The sequence below is a fragment of the Rhinolophus sinicus genome, linkage group LG04, assembly GCF_036562045.2.
Source record: "Rhinolophus sinicus isolate RSC01 linkage group LG04, ASM3656204v1, whole genome shotgun sequence".
NCBI classification, from domain to species: domain Eukaryota; kingdom Metazoa; phylum Chordata; class Mammalia; order Chiroptera; family Rhinolophidae; genus Rhinolophus; species Rhinolophus sinicus.
The window spans coordinates 59,962,845-59,983,666 of record NC_133754.1 but is presented as its reverse complement, the minus strand read 5'-3'; the positions used below and the strand labels follow the sequence as shown (position 1 = coordinate 59,983,666).

The 20,822-nt window shown below is 33.8% G+C and overlaps 1 protein-coding gene across 1 annotated transcript in view; it reads left to right on the top strand.

The window, feature by feature from the left end:
* Positions 1-20,822, top strand: part of LOC109439478 (disintegrin and metalloproteinase domain-containing protein 32) — a 150,504-nt gene that overhangs the window by 123,668 nt on the left and 6,014 nt on the right. Inside the window, exons 18-20 of the mRNA XM_074331501.1 lie at positions 1,146-1,245; positions 2,389-2,548; positions 17,546-17,578. Coding sequence (XP_074187602.1) covers positions 1,146-1,245; positions 2,389-2,548; positions 17,546-17,578 — 293 coding nt within the window. The remainder of the gene's footprint in view (positions 1-1,145; positions 1,246-2,388; positions 2,549-17,545; positions 17,579-20,822) is intronic.

Here is a 20,822-nt window from a genome sequence, read left to right as displayed (position 1 = left end):
TATTAATTACAGAAACCATCAGATAAACCATGTTATGCTGTATCTAAGTATCTGATGCCCTCTTATGATACAAAAAGCCTCTGTTTAAAAATCAAACAAACAAAGCAAACAAACAAAATAAAGCCTGATAGTGGTCAAGGCAGTGTTATGCTTATAAATGTTTAATAACCACCTGGAGGGAGAATAAAGTCTTCATTTGTAAGTGCAAATACTGCATTACACGTGATGTCACTGAACTTGGAGATGGGAAATGTACACAAGCAGGTCTGGGGGCTGATACTAGCTGGCTCCAGCACACCGAAAGTATCTCATTTTCATTAGAATTTAAGTATGTGTTTTTGAAACTGCACACTAAATGTTTAGGTTAACATTTGAAGATGTTAAATTTTCTTGATGCGAACATTGTGAGCCTTAATTTATAGCTTTTTAAAAATTAATTTATTTTTAAATTTTTATTAAATTTATTGGGGTGGCATTGCTTAGTAAAATTATATAGGTTTCAAGTGTACAATTCTGCAATACGTCATCTATATATTGCATTGTGTTCACCACCTGAGTCAATTCTCCTTCCACCACTATATACTTGACCCCATTTACCCTCTTCTACCACCCCTCAAAAGCAACGGAAATAAAAGCAGAAATAAATAAATGGACTATATCAAACTAAAAAGCTTCTGCACAGCAAATGAAACCAAGAACAAAACAAAGAGGCAACCAACCGAGTAAGAGAAAATATTTGCAAACACTTCTGAGAAGGGGCTAATATCCAAAATATATAAAGAACTCATACACTTCAACAACAGAAAAAGAAACAGTCCAATTTAAAAATAGCCAGAGGACCTGAACAGACCCTTTTTCCAAGAAGACATATAAAAGGCCAACAGATATATGAAAAAATGCTCAGCTTCACTGGCTATTGGGGAAGTGCAAATCAAAACTTCACAGGTTTTAAAAGCCGTGTGTGTGTTTGTGTGTGTGTGTGTACATTAGGGCAAGAAATAATTTTATTTATAGTCTTATCTTTCTAAATCAAAATTATACTAGATGAAAATACAAAAGTAAGCTTGATAATCCAACTAACAATTTTAATTTCAATGAGAAAATATTTCTAAATGATCATTTAAATTTTTAAAAAATGATCCTAGGTGTGCACTTCCCAGATGGAGTGCCATTGTTCTCAGGGCTTCAAACCTCCAGATTGTAAACTGCGTTCCAGAGATGCTTCTATGTTCCCTGAAACACCAGGCAAGTATCTGTCTCTTTACATAGCCAGTTAATAAAATTCTCAAGCAGTTTATCTTCACAGAAAAAAGATGTTAGATTTTTGCCACTTAGGAAGAAACCAGTATTTGTAATTAAAAAGTAAATAGCCTTCTCTTAAGAAATGGAAACCAAATATGCCTTCTTAATCTTGCTCTTTTTTCAAATTTTAACTCTCAAATATCGTGATTGAAGCTGAGGGTATGTTTTAAAATTTTTATTTATGGATGTCATTGACTTTCTCCTTTAAGACTACCTTTCAACATTTCCCCCCTTTATAATTGATCCTGTGATTTCAGCTCTAACAGATAGCATTTACTCTGTTCCTGGCACTATTACTATGTGTCTGTTACAGGAAAAAATAAAGGAAATCAAAGATAAGTTTTTACTCTGAAGGAGTTTATAGTTTAACTAAAAAAATCCATAAATTTCTGTCAAAGAGATCACAGAGGGATGCTAGCACAATGTTCTATTTGTTCACCATGACTTTAGTTTTTATTCATTCATTTAGTTAGCAAATATTTATTGAACTCCTAATATATGCTAGGTGCTGGTCATATGACCCGGGGATGTATAGTAAGCGAAACTAAGTCCCTCTCCTCATGGAGCTTAAAGAATGTTTAGGGCACCATACCTAGTGCTAACTAGTTGCAGAATTAGGGTTAGGAATCAAGTCTCCTAGTTTTCATGCCAATGCCATTTTAGTAGCATTGCAGTGGCGCCATATATAAAAACAGATCCTTAATGGCAAAATGTCAACAGTTTAATAAAGAAAAACAGTATATGTACAAATATAGTGAAATTCTTTGATAATGTACCTTGTAACAATGCATATTTATTGGATAACTTTGCAATTACACTATCCTACATTATATATCATTGAAATTATTGGGCCCCGCTTTCAAGGTTATAGTGAGATTTTGCTGTAGCTGCTATATAATGTAGAATATGTTGTAACTTGGTTTCTTTTCTTTTAGAATGAGAGGTAGTAGAGGTAGTCCAAACTATTGTGGCTCTATTATGTTACTTGAATAAGAACAAAAATTAAGAACATTGTAGTTTGCTACAACTTCAAAGTAAAAATAGATTAATTATTTTACTCTGATTGTTTAATGTTTTTATTTTTAGGTTTAATCATGGCAAAAGCTTTTTGGAAGGATGGAAAGAACCGGTGGATTCTAAGTTTCTACATTGCTTTACCTGTTCTCATCGTAGCAACCATAATAGCTATTTCATGGAATCTTTTGAAAAAATGGTTCATTGATAAAGAGGAATCCCTAAGTAGCGAGTAAATTGAATTTGTATTCTAAAGTTAAACTTTAGTACCATTTAAATTTAGTCATAGATAAGACATTATCATGAACGGCAATGATACATTTTACAGGGACTTTGAGTACTACATCAGTATCTCATTTAATTGTGTGTGATAATTTTGAATATTATTATATTTAGAAATACAAAAATTTGGGAGTGTGCTTTAAGTAACTTGGCCAAAGTCATTGCCTTGGTAAGTGAGAGAGGAAGAAATCAAATGCATCCACATCTTTTGCTTTCAAATACCCTAGTGGCTCTCAAACTGATCCATGTCACCCACAGAAGAAGTACTTATTAAAAATGCAGATTTCTGGGCCTTAACACACAGGAAATATTTCAATTTGCATTGCTGCTTCATGTAAGAAATAATTTTAAAAAGATTTTTTGGATAAAGTCTTCAGAAGGTGAATTTGTAATTTAGCCTGATATATATATATATGTATATATATGTATATATATGTATGTATATATATGCATATATATATATTAATAATTCAAACACAAAGATAGAGAACAAGGTGACAAACACCTATTGACCCATCATTAGAAATAAACAAATGTTAATATAACCATTGCATCTATAGCTGCAGTCCCCTTCTAGTATTATCTTCCTCCCTGCAGAAAACAATCTCTACATTGAAAGTTGATGTATATTACATATTTTTACTACATATGGCTGTATCCATGTGACATATCTAAAATTATATATAATTCTGAATATTTATACATTTTTATAGATACATTTCCTCATCTAATTCTATTTTGTGTATGTGGTTTTCCTTTTTTCTTTTTCATGAGCAGTCTTCTTAGAGGTTTTTTTCTTTTTGATTAAAATTTATTGGGGTGACAATGGTTATAAAAACTACATAGGTTTCAAATGTACAATTCTATAATACCTCATCTATATATTGCATTATGTGTTCACCACCCAGAGTCAGTTCTCCTTTCATCACCATATATTTGATCCCTTTAACCTCTTCTAACACCCCCCTCCCCCCTTCCCCTCTGGTAACGATTAAACTGTTGTCTGTCTAATGAGTTTTTGTTTATTTGTTTGTCTTGTTCCTTTGTTGCTTTCAGTTTTACATTCCCCATATCAGAGAAGTCATATGGTTCTCAGCTTTTTCTGTCTCACTTATTTCACTTGGCATAATAATCTGAAGATCCATCCATGTTGTTGCAAATGGCAGTATTTTATCTTTTCTTATGTCAGAGTAGCATTCCATTTTGTATATGTACCACATATTCTTTATCCATTCATCTATCAAAGGACACTTTGGTTGTTTCCATGTCTTGGCCACCATAAACAAAGCTGCAATGAACATCAGAGTACATATATCTTTATGGAAAAGTGTTTACCTATTTTATTAGTAAATTGAAAAATACAAGTTTTCATTTTGTTGAGATCTCTGTATTTTCTTTGTGTTTATTATCCTTAAGTTTTGCACTTTCCCTCTTTTCTACTCTATTTACCTTTGCTCTGTTTTAATTCTAGCTTTCTTCAATCTAATTCTTTGTTTACTAATGTTCAGTCTTATTTCCTAACATATGCTTTAAAAGCTAAAACTTTATCTTTTATATATCATTTTTATCTACACTCTTCAGTTTTTAAGATATAGTTGACATTCAGTTAAAAAAAATTACAAATTTCCATTATGATTTGTTGGTTAAATCATAACTAAATCGTGTTCTTTAGTTTCCAGTTATATGATTTACTTTTCTTGTTGTAAAAATCATTTTCCAATTTTATTACTTATTGTGAGAAACTTGTCTCTTTTATTTAGACTTTTAAATGTTGAAACCAGAAAGAAAGTAAATTTTCTTAAAAATGTGTGGTTGATATATAGGCTTCAATTATTGTGGCATGGTATGTTTGTTTCTTTGTTTTTAGAATAACCTTTTCAGTTGTGTTGTTTCAAATCATCTTTATACTTACTGGGTTTTTTTCCCCATCTGCTTGATAATGTATTTTCTGTGAGAAGGAAACTGAAATTTTCCAATATGTCATAGCTTTCCTTCTGCCTTATATATTCTCAGACAGTGACTGAATGCATAATGTTCAGTTTAATTATATTTTCTTTGGTGTATGTTTTTTTAGTCATTAATAATTGTATCTTAAATTCTACTCTGTTTTATATTGCTATTTGAAACTTAGATTTTATATTGCTATTTGAAACTTGCTATTTGAAACTTAGATTTACCTAGTACATCATTTTTCATCCCTTATTCTTAACCTTTGTTTTTAGTTGGTGTCTTATAAATAATCTTTATATGGAATGCAATAGAGGAGTTTGTTATGCTTCATTTATGGTAGTGTATATTTAAGCTGAAATCTATCTTATTTTTTTCGTATTTACCATTTTCTTTTCTACTTTTTTTCCTTTTCCTATAATCCATTTGTTTGACTGTATTTTTCGTTCTTTCTACTATTTTGTACAATTACATGTTTTTTGTTTTCATGATTTTCTTTAAATTTTAGTATTCATGGTTAATGTTATATAATGTCTAAATTTAACATTATATGTAGTCTTCTTCCTAATAGCATAAGCCTCTCAGCCCTTTAAACTAACCTCTTTTCTTCAGTCTGTTTCTCATCTGGCTTTTCAGTTTCCCCCAAATAAGTTAGGGTTATTTTGTAATTATCATTATTATATTTAGTTAATACTTACTAGAATTTCTTATCACATATATTTTTTAATTAACTTTATTGGAGTGACATTGGTTAGTAAAATTACATAGGTTTCCAAGTGTACAATTCTATAATATATCATCTGTATATCACATTGTGTGTTCACTACCCAGAGTCAGTTCTCCTTCCATCACCATATATTTGATCCTCTTTTCCCTCTTCTACCACGACCCTTCCCCCTTACTCTTTGGTAACCACCAAACTGTTTTCTGTGTCTATGAATTTTTGTTTGTCTGTTTGTCCTATTCATTTATTGCTTTCAGTTTTATATCTCCCAGCATCTTAGCTTACAGTTTTTTTCTTTTAAATTTTTGTTTTGAAATTATTCAAGATTTTATTTCTTTTTATATATTTATTTTTGAAGATTTACTTCAAGTTTGAATCTTCTAGAACCCTTGTAAGTCCCACTTTAATTTTTGGAGTTGATTTGTTACATGTAGTTTAATTTTGGGGAAATGTCTTAATATCATGTTAAATAAACTTGCTAGTAAGTCAGGTCATACATAGCACAAGCTGATGCAGTCAACATGATTTCATTGCAAAGTCTATTATAGTCGGCAACTTTTTGTTTTGCTAAATACAACTATTCGATGAACACAATTATACATAAATTTTTAGAATGGCATCTAATTTGTAAAAATCAATGTAAAAGTTTTGGTAAAACTTTTTCATGCCAGATGCTATTTACAATGATGAACATGCCAATAAAACATTTGTTCATTAAAAAAAAGAAATGTAAAAAGTTGCAAAAACTAGCACAGAAATCCTTTCTACCCTTCGCTTAGGTTTTCCCAATGATAACATCTTATGTTAATATAATGCATATTTACAGTCAGGCAATTGGTATTGATATAGTATTAGTAAACTACAGACCTTAGTCATATTCACCAGTGTTTACATGTACTCCATTTTTGAGGATGTGTGTGTGTATTGTATTACAAATTTTTTTTCTGTTTTTTAATTTTTCAATTACAGTTGACATACAGTATTATTTTATATTAGTTTCAGGTGTACAGCATAGTGGTTAGACATTTATACAATTTATATTTATACAATTTATAAAGTGATCCCCCTGGTAAATCTAGTACCCACCTGGCACCATACATAGTGATTTACTATATTATTGACTGTATTCCCTATGCTGTTCCTTACATCCCCATGACTATTTTGTAACTACTAATTTGTACCTCTTAATCCCTTCCTTCCCCTTTCACCCATCCCCGAACTCCCATCTGGCAACCAGCAAAAAGTTCTTTGTTTTATTTGTTTATTTTATGTTTTAGATTCCACATATAAGTGAAATCATATGGTATTTGTCTTTTTGTGTGTGACTTATTTCACTCAGCATAATACCATTCAAGTCTATTGATTTTATTGCAGATAGCAAGATTGCATTCTTTTTTATGCCTGAGAAACATTGCATTGCATATATGTACCACCTCTTTATTCATTCATCCATTTGGGGACACCCAGGCTGTGTCCACATCTTGGCCATTATAAACAATACTGCAATGAACATATGGATGCGCTGGTCTCCTCAAAGTAGTGTTTTGGGTTTCTTCAGATAAAACACAGAGGAAGGATTACTGGGTCCCTCTTTGTCTCCTGTTATAGCCTTTGTTTTAAAGACTGTTTTGTCTGGTATAAGTACTGCTACCCCAGCTTTCTTTTATCGTTTCCTTTTTCATGAAATATCTTTTTCCATCTCTTTACTTTCAGTCAGTGTGTGTCTTTATTGCTAAAAAAAACAACAACAACCAAACCATCATCTGAGCCTTCAGCAAGTCATGATTTGTTTCTGGTGGAGGGTTGAGGTGGCTGTGGCAACTTCTGAAAATAAAACAACACTGAAGTTTGTGCATCGATTGACTCTTCTTTTCACCAATGATTTCTCTGTGGCATGCGATGCTGTTTGATAGCATTTTACCCACAGTAAAACTTCTTTCAAAACTGGAGTCAGTTCTTTCAAAACCTACTTCTGCTTTATCATATAAATTTACATATGTAATATTCTAAATCTCTTGTCATTTCAACAATCTTCACATCTTCACCAGGAGTAAATTCCATCTCAAGAAAACACTTCCTTTGTTCATCCATAAGAAGCAACTCCTTATCTGTTAAAGTTTTATTTTGAGATTGTAGCAATTCAGTCACATCTTCAGGCTCCAGTTCTAATTCTAATTCTCTTGCTATTTCCACCACATCTGCAGTTACTTCCTCCACTGATGTCTTGAATCCCTCAAAGTCATTCATGAGTATTAGAGTCAATTTCTTCCAAACTACTGTGAATGTTGATATTTGACCTCTTCCCATGACTCACGAATGTTCTTAATGACATTTAGAATGGTGAATCCTTTCCAAAAGGCATTCAATTTACTTTGTCCAGATCTGTTAGAGGAATGACTATCTGTGGCAACTATAGCCTTATGAAATGTATTTCTTAAATAATAAGACTTGAATGTTGAAATTAGTCCTTGATCCACGGGCTGCAGAATTGATGTTGTGTTAGCAGCCATAAAAACAAAATTAATCTTGTACACATCTCCATCAGCACTCTTCTATAACCAGGTGCATTGTCAATGAGCAGTAATATTTTGAAAGGAATCCTTTTTTTCTGAGCAGTAAGTCTCAATATTGGGCTTAAAATATTAATTAAACCATGTTATAAAGAGATGTGCTGTCATCCACACTTTGTTGTTACATTTATACAGCATAAGCAGAGTATATTTAGCATAATTAGTAAAGGCCCTAGGTTTTTCACAAGGGTAAATGAGCATTGGCTTCAACTTAAAGTCACCAGCTGTATTACCCCCTAACAAGAGAGTCAGCCTGTTTTTTTTTTTTTTAAATTAGTTTCAGGTGTACAGAACAATGTAATAGTTAGACATTTATCATTTATACCCCTCACAAAGTGATAACTCCCCTCCCCCAATCTACTACCACTCTGACATCACATACAGCTGTTACATTTCCACTGTCTCTATTCCTAATGCTGTACTCCGCTTCTTGTGACTATATATATGTGTGTGTGTGTATATTTATATATACATACATATATATATATATATATATATATATATATATATACATATATATATGTATATATAAAATTACAGTTGACATTCATTATTATTCCGCTTCAGCTTCAGGTGTACAGTGCAGTGATCAGGCATCTACACCATTCCTAAAGTGGTCTCCCTAATAAGACAAGTGTCCATCGGATACCCTACAAAATCTTTACACATAATTGAGTATATTCCCCAAACTGACTTTCGTATCCCCGTGGCAATCTTGTGGTTACTGACTGTGCTTTCTAATCCCCGCGACTTCTCCCTCATCCCCACCCCCGTTCATCTAGCAACCCTCAGTTTTTCCTCTGTATCGCTGAGACTGTTTCTGATTAGTTCGTTCATTTATTCTTTTCTTTAGATTCCACATATAAGGGACATCATATGGTATTTGTCTTTCTCTGACTTATTTCACTTAACATAATGTTCTCTAGGTCTATCCATATTGTTGCAAATGGTAAGATTTCATTCTTCTTTATGGCTGCGTAATACTCCATTGTATAAATGTACCACAGTTTCTTAATCCAGTTGTCTACTGATGGGCATTTCGGTTGTTTCCATGTCTTGGCTATTGTGTATAGTGCTGCAATAAACAGAGGGTTGCATAAATTTTTTCGAATTAGAGTTTTGGATTTCTCAGGATAGATACCTTGGAGTGGAATTGCTGGATCATAAGGTAGGTCCATTATCAGTTTTCTGAGATACATCCATATTGATTTCCATAGTGGCTACACCACTTTGCAATCCCACCAGCAGTGCACAAGGGTTCCCCTTTCTCCACATCCTCGCCAGCACTTGTTGTTTATTGATTTATTGATGATAGCCATTTGGACTGGGGTGAGGTGGTATCTCATTGTGGTTTTTATTTGCATTTCTCTAATGATTAGTGAGCTTGAGCATTTTTTCATATGTCTGTTTGCCATCTGTATGTCCTTTTTAGAAAAATGTCTTCATGTCCTCTGTCCATTTTTAATTGGGTTGTTTGTTTTTTTGGAGTTGAGTTTTTTATAAATTTTGGGTATTAACTCCTTATTGAATATATTATTGACAAATATCTTCTCCCATTCAACAGGATCCCTTTTTGTTTTATTGATGATTTCCTTTGCTGTGAAAAAACTTTTCAGTTTGATGTAATGCCATATGTTTATTTTTTCTCTTACTTACCTTGCCCAAGGGGATATATCAGTAAAAATATTACTCCAAGTAATGTCTGTAAACTTTCTTCTTATATTTTCTTCTAGGAATTTTATGGTTTCAGATCTTACATTTAAGTCTTTATTCCATTTTGAATTTATTCTTGTATATGGTGTAAGGAGGTGGTTCAGCTTCATTTTTTTGCATTTTCTTTTTGTGTCTGTCCAGGTTTCCCGGCACCATTTATTGAATAGACTGTTTTTACCCCACCATAAATTCTTGCTTCGATTGTCGTAGATTAAATGACCATATAGGAATGGATTTACTTCTGGGCTCTCTATTCTGTTCCACTGATCTATGTGTCTGTTCTTATGCCATACCATGCTGTTTTGATTACTGTAACCTTGTAGTATAATTTGATGTCAGGTATCATTACACCTCCCACTTTGTTCTTATTTCTCAAGATTGCCGAGGCTATCCGGGGTATTTCATGGTTCCATATAAATTTTAGGATTATATGTTCTATTTCTGTGAAAAACGTCCTGGTAGTTTGATAGGAATTGTGTTGAATATGTATATTGCCTTAGACAGTATGGACATTTTAACTATATTAATTCTTCCTGTACATGAACATGGTATGTGTTTCCATCTATTTGTATCTTCTTTAATTTCTCTCTTCAGTGTCTTATTATTTTCTGAGTACAGATCTTTTACTTCTTTGGTTAAATTTATTCCCAGGTATTTTATAGTCTTTGAAGCAAAACAACATTCCCTCTTAGGACTGCTTTTGCTGCATCCTATAGATTTTGAGTCATTGTGTTTTCATTTTCATTTTTCTCGAGATGTATTTTGATTTCTTCCTTGATCTCATGGTTGACCCATTCATTATTTAGTAACATGTTATTCAGCCTCCATGTATTTGTGTGTCTTCCAGTTTTTTTCTGTAGTTGACTTCTAATTTCATAGCACTGTGGTCAGAGAAGACAATTAGTATGATTTCAGTTTTCTTAAATTTATCGAGACTTGTTTTGTGGCCTAACCTGTGGTCTATCTTGGAAAATGTTCCATGTGTACTTGAGAAGAACGTGCATTCTGCAGCTTTGGGGTGAAATGTCTGAAAATACCAATTAAATTCAACTGGTCCAATGTGTCATTTAAGGCTGTTGTTTCCATATTGATTTTCTGTCTGGAAGACCTGTCCCTGGTTGTCAGAGGTGGTTGAAGTCCCCTACTATGATAGTGTTACTGTTGATCTCTGTCTTTATGTCAGTCAATATCTGTTTTATATATTTAGGTGCTCCTATATTGGGTGCATAGATGTTTACTAGGGTAGGTCCTTTCGTTGGATCGATCCCTTTATTATTATGTAGTGCCCATCTTTGTCTTTTAATATATTCTTTATTTTAAAGTCTGTTTTGTCAGATATAAGTGTTGCAACTCCAGCCTTTTTCTCATTTCCATTTGCATGAAATATCTTACTCCAACCCTTCACTTTCAGCTTGTATGTGTCTTTTGATCTGAGGTGAGTCTCTTGTATACAGCATATACAGCATATGGTCTTGTTTTCTTATCCACTCAGCCACCCTATGTCTTTTGATTGGAGCATTTAATCCATTTACATTTAAAGTGATTATTGATAGGTACATAGTTATTGCCATTTTGTTATTTGTAGTTAGATTGCTTTCGTCTTTCTTCTGCTTACAGAAGACCTTTTAATATTTCCTGCAATGCTGGCTTGGTGGTAATGAATTCCTTTAGCTTATTCTTTGCTGGGAAGCTCTTTATCTCTCCTTCAATTTTAAATGATAGCCTTGCTGGATAAAGCAATCTAGGTTGTAGGCCTTTGTTTTTCATCACTTTGAATACCTCCTGCCACTACCTTCTGGCCTTCATTGTTTCTGTAGAAAAGTCATTTGATGGTCTTATATAAGTTCCCTTTTATGTAACCCGCTGTCTTTCTCTTGCTACTTTTAGGATTCTCTCTTTGTCTTTAACCTTTGCCATTTTAACTATAATGTGTCTTGGTGTGGACCTGTTTGGGTTCATCTTGGTCGGAACTCTCTGCACTGCCTGGGCTTGTACTTCGGTTTCCTTCACCAGGTTAGGGAAGTTTTCAGTCATTATGATTTCAAATATGTTCTCAATCCTTCGCTCCCTCTCTTTACCTTCTGGTATTACTATGATGCGCATGTTGTGGCGCTTGATGTTATCCCAGAGGTCTTTTAAACCATTTTCATTGTTTTTTTTTTTTTTACCTTTTGTTGTTTCGCTTGGGTGATCTCTCCTAACTTGCCTTCTGAGTTGCTGATTCGATCCTCTACCTCATTTAACCTGCTGGTAATTCCTTCAAGTGTGTTCTTTATTTCAGTTATGGTATTCTTTAGTTTTAAGTGGTTATTCATTATGATTACTCTATCCTTTGTGTCATCACTAAGCTCCTTAAACATTCTTATCATCAGTGTTCTGAACTCTGTCTCTTATAGGTTGGTTACCTCTCTTTCATTTGGGTCCAATTCTTGAGGTTTCGTTTTTTTTTTTTTTTATTTGGGACATGTTTCTTTGTTTCCCCATTCTGGTGAGAGTCAGCCTGTTTTCTGAAGCCTTGAAACCAGGCATTGATTTCTCTCTCTAACTCTTAAAGTCCTAGATGGCATCTTCTTCCAATATAAGGCTCTTTCATCTAAATTTCTATGGTGATGGAAGGAGAACTGACTGGGTGGTGAACACACAATGTGATATATAGATGCTGCATTATAGAAATGTACATTTGAAACCTATATAATTTTATTAATCATTGTCACCCCAATACATTTAATGAAATAAATAAAGAGTATATATTGTTTAGTGTAGCCACTTTCATTAATTATTTTTGCTAAATCTAGATAACTTGCTGCAGCTTCTATGTTAGCACTTGCTGCTCCACCTTGCACTTTTATGTAATGGAGGCTGCTTCATTTTAACCTTAAACCTCATGAACCAACACAGCTAGCTTCAAACTTTTCTTCTGTAGCTTCTTTGCCCCATCTCAGCCTTCATAGAATTGAGAGGTAGGGCCTTGCTCTGGATTAGGCTTTGGCTTAAGGGAATGTTGTGGCTGGTTTGATCTTCTATCCAGACCACTCAAACTTTTTTCGTATCAGCAGTAAGGCTATTGTGCTTTTTTATTATTCATGTGTTCATTGGAGTAGCACTTTTAATTTCCTTCAAGAACTTTTCCTTTGCATTCACAACTTGACTAACTATTTGGCACAAGAGGCCTAGGTTTTCACCTGTTCACATGCCTTCCTTATTAAATTAATCATTTCTAGCTTTTCATATAAAGTGAGAAATGTGAAACACTTCCTTTCGCTTGCATACTTAGAGGCCATTGTAGGGTTATTAATTGGCCTAGTTTCAATATTGTTGTGTCAGGGAATAGGGAGACCCAAGGAGAGGGAGAGAAGGGAATGGCTGGTCAGTGGAGCAATCAGAACACACACAACATTAAGTTCACCGTCTTTTATGGGCAGGTTCATGGTTCCCAAAACAATTACAATAGTAACATCAAAGATCACTGATCACAGATCACTATAACAAATATAATAATGAGAAAGTTTAAAATATTGTGATGTGACACAGAGACACAAAATGAGCAAATGCTGTTGGAAAAATGATGCTGATAACCTTGCTTGATGCAGGGTTGCCACAAACCTTCAGTATATATATATATATGTATATGTATATGTATATGTATATGTATATGTATATATGTATATATATGTACACATATATATATACATATATACATATATACATACACATATGTGTATATATGTATATATATACGTATATATGTATATATATAAAATCTGTGAAGTACAATAAACTGAGGTATGCCTGTATGATGCCTAGAAGTGACCCAACTTGGATTATAGTTCTATGCCTTACATATGATGTTGCATTCAACAACGTACTACATATATGAGGGTGGTCTCAGAAGATTATAATGGAGCTAAATTTCCTATAAGAAATGAAAGGGTATATGGTCCAAGAGGAAATATTTTTTTCCTCTGGTGGGAGCAAAATCTGTGGGGCTTTCCAGTAGATTCCCTCTCATTCACATCACCTCAGTTTTGAGTGCACAAATTACCTCATAATCAGTCAGCCACTAACCTGTTTCAGTACAGTGGAGACTGTCCTCCCTGCACAATATATTCAGAGGGTACGACAGCACTCCCAGATCTAGCTTCGTGGTCTTCAAAGTACATTGTTGTAAGTTCTTTGCTGAGGACTTAAGATCCTGTACAAGGACACAGGTCCACAGAAGATACCTTCACAAGTATTAAGTGCCACTGCCATTTTGGTAAAAGCTTTTTGTGGTTACTGTGGAGCCAGCCTGTCCCTGACTTTGAAAACACAGAAAGTGCCAAAAAAAATGTATACACTTGTTAAGAAAGGAAAAACTATTACCATTGTAATACTCAATATATAACGATAACGAAAGATGAATACAAGTCACGTATGACTTCCACAGTTACAAGAGGTGCTCAAAGTGGTTACCATCAGCGTCCAGACACTTCTGATTACGACGAACTACTGCTTGAGCGATGTTGACCAGTGTCCACTTATATACATTTTTTTGGCACCCTGGGTATTTTCAGGTTATAATGATGTACAGCATAGACAAGTTTTATTTTTTTTCCAGCAATTCAATGCCAGAGAGAGCTCTTTGTGTCAGATAGGGTCAGTGGAACCAAAAACAAATTTCCAAAGTCAATATATTGTGTCCTCAGTTCTATATCCTCTCCCTGTTAAACACCCTCTTTTTTTAAATGAATACCACAGATTAAAGTTCCTTAATCTGACCACTGCTTCAACATATAATAGCCAAAGCCACATTGCCATGACAGTCCTTTATGTTCCTATATCGCTCCGTCTTGATTTGTTCTTCTTACTGATCCTCAAGCCGCCTTTCGTTCCCTCCGGACAGTCACTATTACGGTGACCTATGACGTACGCATCCAGTTTCTCCTCGATATTTCCAATCAATCCAGCCCACATCCCTGTCCATGGAGCAGCACTGACAGCTTCAATGTTCTATTTCTGACCGTGTGGGAAGGAATGGGGGAGGGCTTGTGGGACAGTGTTTAGAAGTCTGCCGTCATGGACATCATGTCCTGGCCTTCACATCCACTCCCCACTCACGCCCTGACTCTCGTAGAGCAACTTCCAGTCATGCAAACTCCATTCATGGGAAGTGTCCTATACAGGTGTACCACTTTTTATCCTTTATGTCATATTTTCACTGTACTTTTTCCATGTTTAGATATGTTTAAATACACAAATAGTTACGTTGTGCTACAATTGCCTACAGTATTCAGTACAGTAACATGCTGTACAGTCTTGTAGCCCAGGAGCAATAGGCTATATCATGTAGCCTAGGTGCGCAGTAGGCTATGCCATCTAGGTTTGTGTAAATGCACTCTGTGATGTTTGCACCATGACTAAATCACCTACATATGCATTTTCAGAACATATTGTTAAGTATTTTTAAATGATGCATGACTGCATATTCATGCACAGCTTGAGTAAACAAGCAAATGCCTGACATTTGATAGATTGTGACAGAGCTCATGTATAAATTTCTATAATAGTTATGAGTTGGGGAAAACTAATTACATTGTCTTAACTGTGTTCTTTTTATTACTAAAAATAGCATTTTTGTCCTCATTAATGTTTCTTAACCATAAATTCCGTCCTCACTGTTTTATAACTGCCATACCAACATTCTGGTAAATCTACCTGATATAACTTTTCCATCATCTTAGTTTCAATCTTTAAATTGGCTTCTGAAAAATATCCTGCCAATGGGATTAAAAATAGGTAATGTCAGGAGTTTCTCAGTAGTTAATTTAATGTGTTTATATATACGTACTTATGTTTGACAATATATTTAGGCAAATTCTGCCGTTTTTATCTTCTGATTATACTTTTTCAATATTTTTTCTACTTTTTTGTATTCCATTATATATTGATTGTGCTGTTATTGTTAAGTATTTATAGTCTTTTAAGAATATATGGATCTTAACCCATTTAACCCTATACTCTTTTTTTCACTCTTCCATATTTTTTCATTGGTATTTAGTTACTCCTGAATTTTAACCTGCTTCAAATAAGTCATCATTTTTGTTATCATTACCATATTTAGTCAAAATGCACTAGGATTTCACTACATATTTACCACTTTTTTTGCTCACTATTCTGTTTTGAATTTCACTTCATATTTTGGAGTGCATCTCTTAGAAATTCCATCAGTGAGTCTGTGTTAGTTAGCTGTTTATCTTATTGTCTGAAATTGTGTTTATTTTCACTTCTAAATGTGAATTTGTGTAGTATGGACTTCTAGGTTGAGAGTTACCTTGCCTCAGCTATTTGAGGAAATGTCAGTGCAGCCTGGCATGTATTGATGATGATGATGGTGAATCTTCTGTTAGTGTGTTGATTCATTTATTCCTTTACAGGTCATATGAGTTTCATCTAAAGTAGCCTTTGTTTTTGTATTGCTGCGTAACAAATTACCACATGGTTAATGACTTCAAACAATATTCATTTATTATGTAGAAGTTCTGTAAGCCAGAAATCCAGGTGGATTTGATTGGGTTGTCATAAAGCCCGAAGGCCATGCTGGGCTGTTAGCTCATTCATGTTGTAAGCAGAACCCAATTTCTTGCAGATATCAGAGATACCTATTTCCTTGCTGTCTGTCTGTCTGCTAGGGGCCCCTCCCTGCCCCTAGAACCACATGGCTTCTCACGTACCTTCTTTCATCTTCAAAGAAACACTAGCATGTCAAGTCTTCCTCAGGCTTTGACTCTCTTACTAACTCTTCTGCCACCAGCAGAAGAAAACTCTTATTTATTTTTTAATTTTTTTGAGACAAATTGATTTATTTTGTGAAAATAACAAAGGATAGAATTGACTAAATCAAAAAGATTTAAATGTTAATTCACTTGATACTTAAGAGGAAATTGAAAACTTCATTTTTAAAGAGCTCACTTGATTGAGTCAGGCCCCCCAAAATAATCTCTGTATTTTAAGATCGACTGATTTGGAACTTTAATTACATCTGCAATCTCTCTTCAGAGCAGTGCTTAGAAGAGTATTTAAATAACCAAGGAATGGGAATCTTAGGGGGCCATCATTAGAATTTGGCCTAACACAGCCTATAAGGTTTTTCCTTTGTCCTTAGAGATCTTATTTCATTATAATATATTCAGGTAGAGACCTTCTTTTTTTTTTCTTTCTTCATTATTAACTGGACCCAGTGTTTTCTTTTAGTGTGATGATTCATGCCTTTCTTGAATTTGGAAAAGTTCTGGACTTTGTCTCTTTGAATATTGACTCTCCCCATTCTAAATCTTCTATGTTTATATTTCTCCATGTTTCTTAGTTGGTGTTTTATATATTTCTGTTTACCTAGTGTTCTGGGTGATCTCCCTAAGCAATTTAAAAATCAGCAATTCTTTTTTTTTTTTTTAAGTTTTGTCTTTTTTTGTTTAATGGATTCTGTTCCCTTAGTGATCTCTATGGAAATCCTAAATATTCTTTTTTTTTGAAGTTTTTCTGTTACTTATAATTATTGGTGTATGAATTCTTTAGTTTGTGCTGGCTGTGGACATTACCTCTTAGTGGCTTTTGTTCTTTGATTGTAAGGCCATCTCAAGCAGCAGTTAGTGTCTCGTGAGAATTCTTCACATCCTGCTTCATAGAATCCTCCCTGTGGAAGTTATTTCATGTTTTACCCTCTTAAGTCATACATTTTTTACAGCACTTGTTACACCTGGAGATCTAGAATTCAAAGGAAGCATGAATTGATATCCCGAAACTATAGTTGTTAAAGACTTAAGGTTCCTGGTTTTCTATGTGATACTTTTGTTCAGTGACCTTGGACATTACTTTCTTTATTGGTAGCTAGTCTTATAAAAGAGATACTACTGCTTATAAAATGGCCTGACTTTTAATACTACTTTAATGTAGTAGGCAAGCTTTCTTAGGATTAATTTGAGACTTTATTTTCTATTTATTTTTTTTAAATATCCAGATCAGAAGACAGCATTCACTCATATACCACCAGGTAAGTAAATTAGAAGGTTTTTTAAGATATGTGTTGAAAGTTAAGAATAAATTAATAATTCACAATTATTTTCTAGGCATTATTTAAATTGCTGCAATTTGTAAAATACATAATGCTGCAATGAATATAAGGGTGCACATATCTTTTTGAATTAGTGTTCTCATTTTCTTTGGATAAATACCCAGAAGTGGAATTTTTGGGTCATATGGTATATCTACTTTTAGTTTTTTGAGGAATTTCCATACTGTTTTCCACAGGGGCTGCACCAGTTTGGAGTTCCACCATCAGTGCACAAGGGTTCCCTTTTCTCCAGATCCTTGCCAACACATGTTATTTGTTGACTTTTTTTGATAATAGCCATTCTGACTGGTGTGAGGAGATATCTAATTGTGATTTGGATTTGCATTTCCCGGATTTGCATTTCCCTGATGCTTAATGATGCTGAGCATGTTTTCATTTGTCTGTTGGCCATCTGTTTGTCGTCTTTGAGAAAATTTCTTTCCATGTCCTCTACCCATTTTTTGATCAGATTGTTTGTTATTTAATTATTGAGTTGCATTAGCTTCTTACATATTTTGGATATCAACCCCTTATCAGATCTACCATTTGCAAATATACCCTCCCATTCAGTAGGTTGCCTTCACTATGCAGAAGCTTTTTATTCCCATTTGTTTATTTTTGCTTTTGTTTCCCTTGCTTGAGGAGCATATCCAAAAAGATATTACTCAGACTGATGTCAAATAGTTTATTTCATATGTTTTCTTCTAGGAGTTTTATGGTTTCAGGCTTTACATTTATGTCTTTGACCCATTTTGAGTTAATTTTATAGATGGTGTAAGAGAGTGGTACAGTTTTATTATTATTATTATTTGCATGTATCTGTCCAATTTTCCCAACACCCCTTGTTGAAAAAGCTGTTGTTACTCCATTGTATATTTTACCTCCTTTTTCATACAGTAGGTGACCATATAAGGGACAGTTTATTTCTAGGCCCTCTATTCTGTTCCATTGATCTATGTGTCTGTTTTTATGCCAGTACCATACTGTTTTGATTATTATATCTTTGTATTAATAGTACAGTTTGAGATCAGGGAATGTAATATTTCCAACTTTGTTCTTTTTTCTCAAGATTGCTTTGGCTATTCAGGGTCTTTTGTGGTTTCATACAATTTTTAGGATTATTTGTTCTAGTTCGGAGAATGTCATTGGCATTTTACTAGTAGGAATTCTACTGAGCCTGTAGATTGCTTAGGGTAGTATGGTCAGTTAAACAATCATTCCAATCCATGAGCACGGTGTATATATCCTTCTATTTATTTGTGTCCTCTTTGGTGTCATATTTTTCAGAGTATATGTCTCTCAACTCCTTGATTAAATTTATCTTTAGGTATTGTATTCTTTTTGATGTAATTGTAAATGGGATTGTTTTCTTAATTTCTTCTTCTGATTGTTCATTATTAGTGTATAAGAACATGGCAGATTTCTGTATGTTAATTTTGTATCCTGTTGCTTTACTGAGTTCTTTTATGAATTCTATTAACTTTTATTGGATTCCTTAGGGTTTTCTCTATATAGTATCATATCATCTACAAATAACGGCAGTTTTACTTCTTTCTTTCTAATTTGGATGCTTTAATTTCTTTTTCTTGGCTGAATCTGATAGCTGTGGCTAGGACTTCCAATATTATGTTGAATAATAGTGGTGAGAATGGGCATCCTTGTCTTATTCCTGATCTTAAACAAAAAACTTTCAGATTTTCACCATTGAGTGTGATGTTAGCTGTGGGTTTGCCATATATAGCCTTTTTCAAATTAAGGTAGTTTCTTCTTTACCCACTGTGTTGATAGTTTGTATCATAGATTGATATTGAATTTTGTCAAATACTTTTTCTATATTTTTTGAGGTAATCATATGTTTTTAATCCTTGGCTTTGTTGATATGATGAATCACATTAATTGTTTTGTGGATGTTGAACCACCCTTGTATCCCTGGTGTAAATCCCACTTGATCATGTTGTATAATCCATTTAATATACTGTTGAATTTGGTTTGCTAGTATATTACTGAGAATTTTGGCATCTACGTTCATCAGGGATATTGGCCTACAATTCTCATTCTCTCTCTCTCTCTCTCTCTCTCTCTCTCTCTCTCTCTCTCTCTCTCTTACTCTCTCTCTCTCTATCTCGCGTCTTTATCTAGTGTCTTTGTCGGGTTTTGGTATCAGTGTAATGCTGGCCGTGTGGACTGAGTCTGGAAGCATTCCTTCCTCTTCAATTTTTTGGAAAAGTTTAAGAAGGATAGGTACTAATTTTTCTTAAATGATTGTTGGAATTCACCTCTAAAGCTGTGTCTCCTGGGCTTTTGTTTGTTGGGAGTTTTTTGATTACTGCTTCAGTTTCATTACTAGTAATTGGTCTGTTCAGATTCTCTGTTTCTTCCTGGTTTCATCTTGGAAGATTGTATGTGTCTAAAAATGTATCCATTTCTTCTAGATTGTTGAATTTGTTGGCGTATAATTGTTCATAGTTTTCTTTAACGATCCTTTGTCTGTGGTGTCAGTTGTAATCTCTCCTCTTCATTTCTGATTTTATTTATTTGTGTTCTCTCTGTTATGCTTGATGAGTCTTGCAGAGGCTTATCCATTTTATGTATCCTTCAAAGAACCAACTCTTAGTTTCATGAATCTTTTCTGTTGATTTTCTATTTCATTTGTTTCCACTCTGATCTTTCTTATTTACTTCCTTCTACTTCCTTTGGGTTTTGTTTGTTCCTCTTTTTCTAGTTTCTTTAGGTGTAAATTTATATAGTTTATTTGGGATTTTTCCTGTTTCTTGAGGTAGGCGTGTATGGCTATAAACTTTCTTCTTATAACTGCTCTTGTTATAGCCCATAGATTTTGTAGGATTGTGTTTTCATTTTCATTTGTCTCACGGTAGTTTTTGGTTTCCTGTTTTCTTTCTTCCTTGATCCATCGGTTGTTTAGAAGCATGTTGTTTAATCTCCATGTGTTTTTGTTTTTTCCAATTTTTTTCCTAGTTTGTGCCATTGTGGTCACAAAATATGCTTGATGTAATTTCAGTCTTCTTGCTCTAAATGTAGGTATACATTCAATGTATTCTTGTGAGGGGGCAAGGTCAGTGTCAACATATGCTGCCATCTTGGACCTTGCTCCAAGGCTTTCTTTTACTCTGCTTTATTGACATAACATCCACTATAGTTTTCAGGTTATTTATTTTTGGAATAA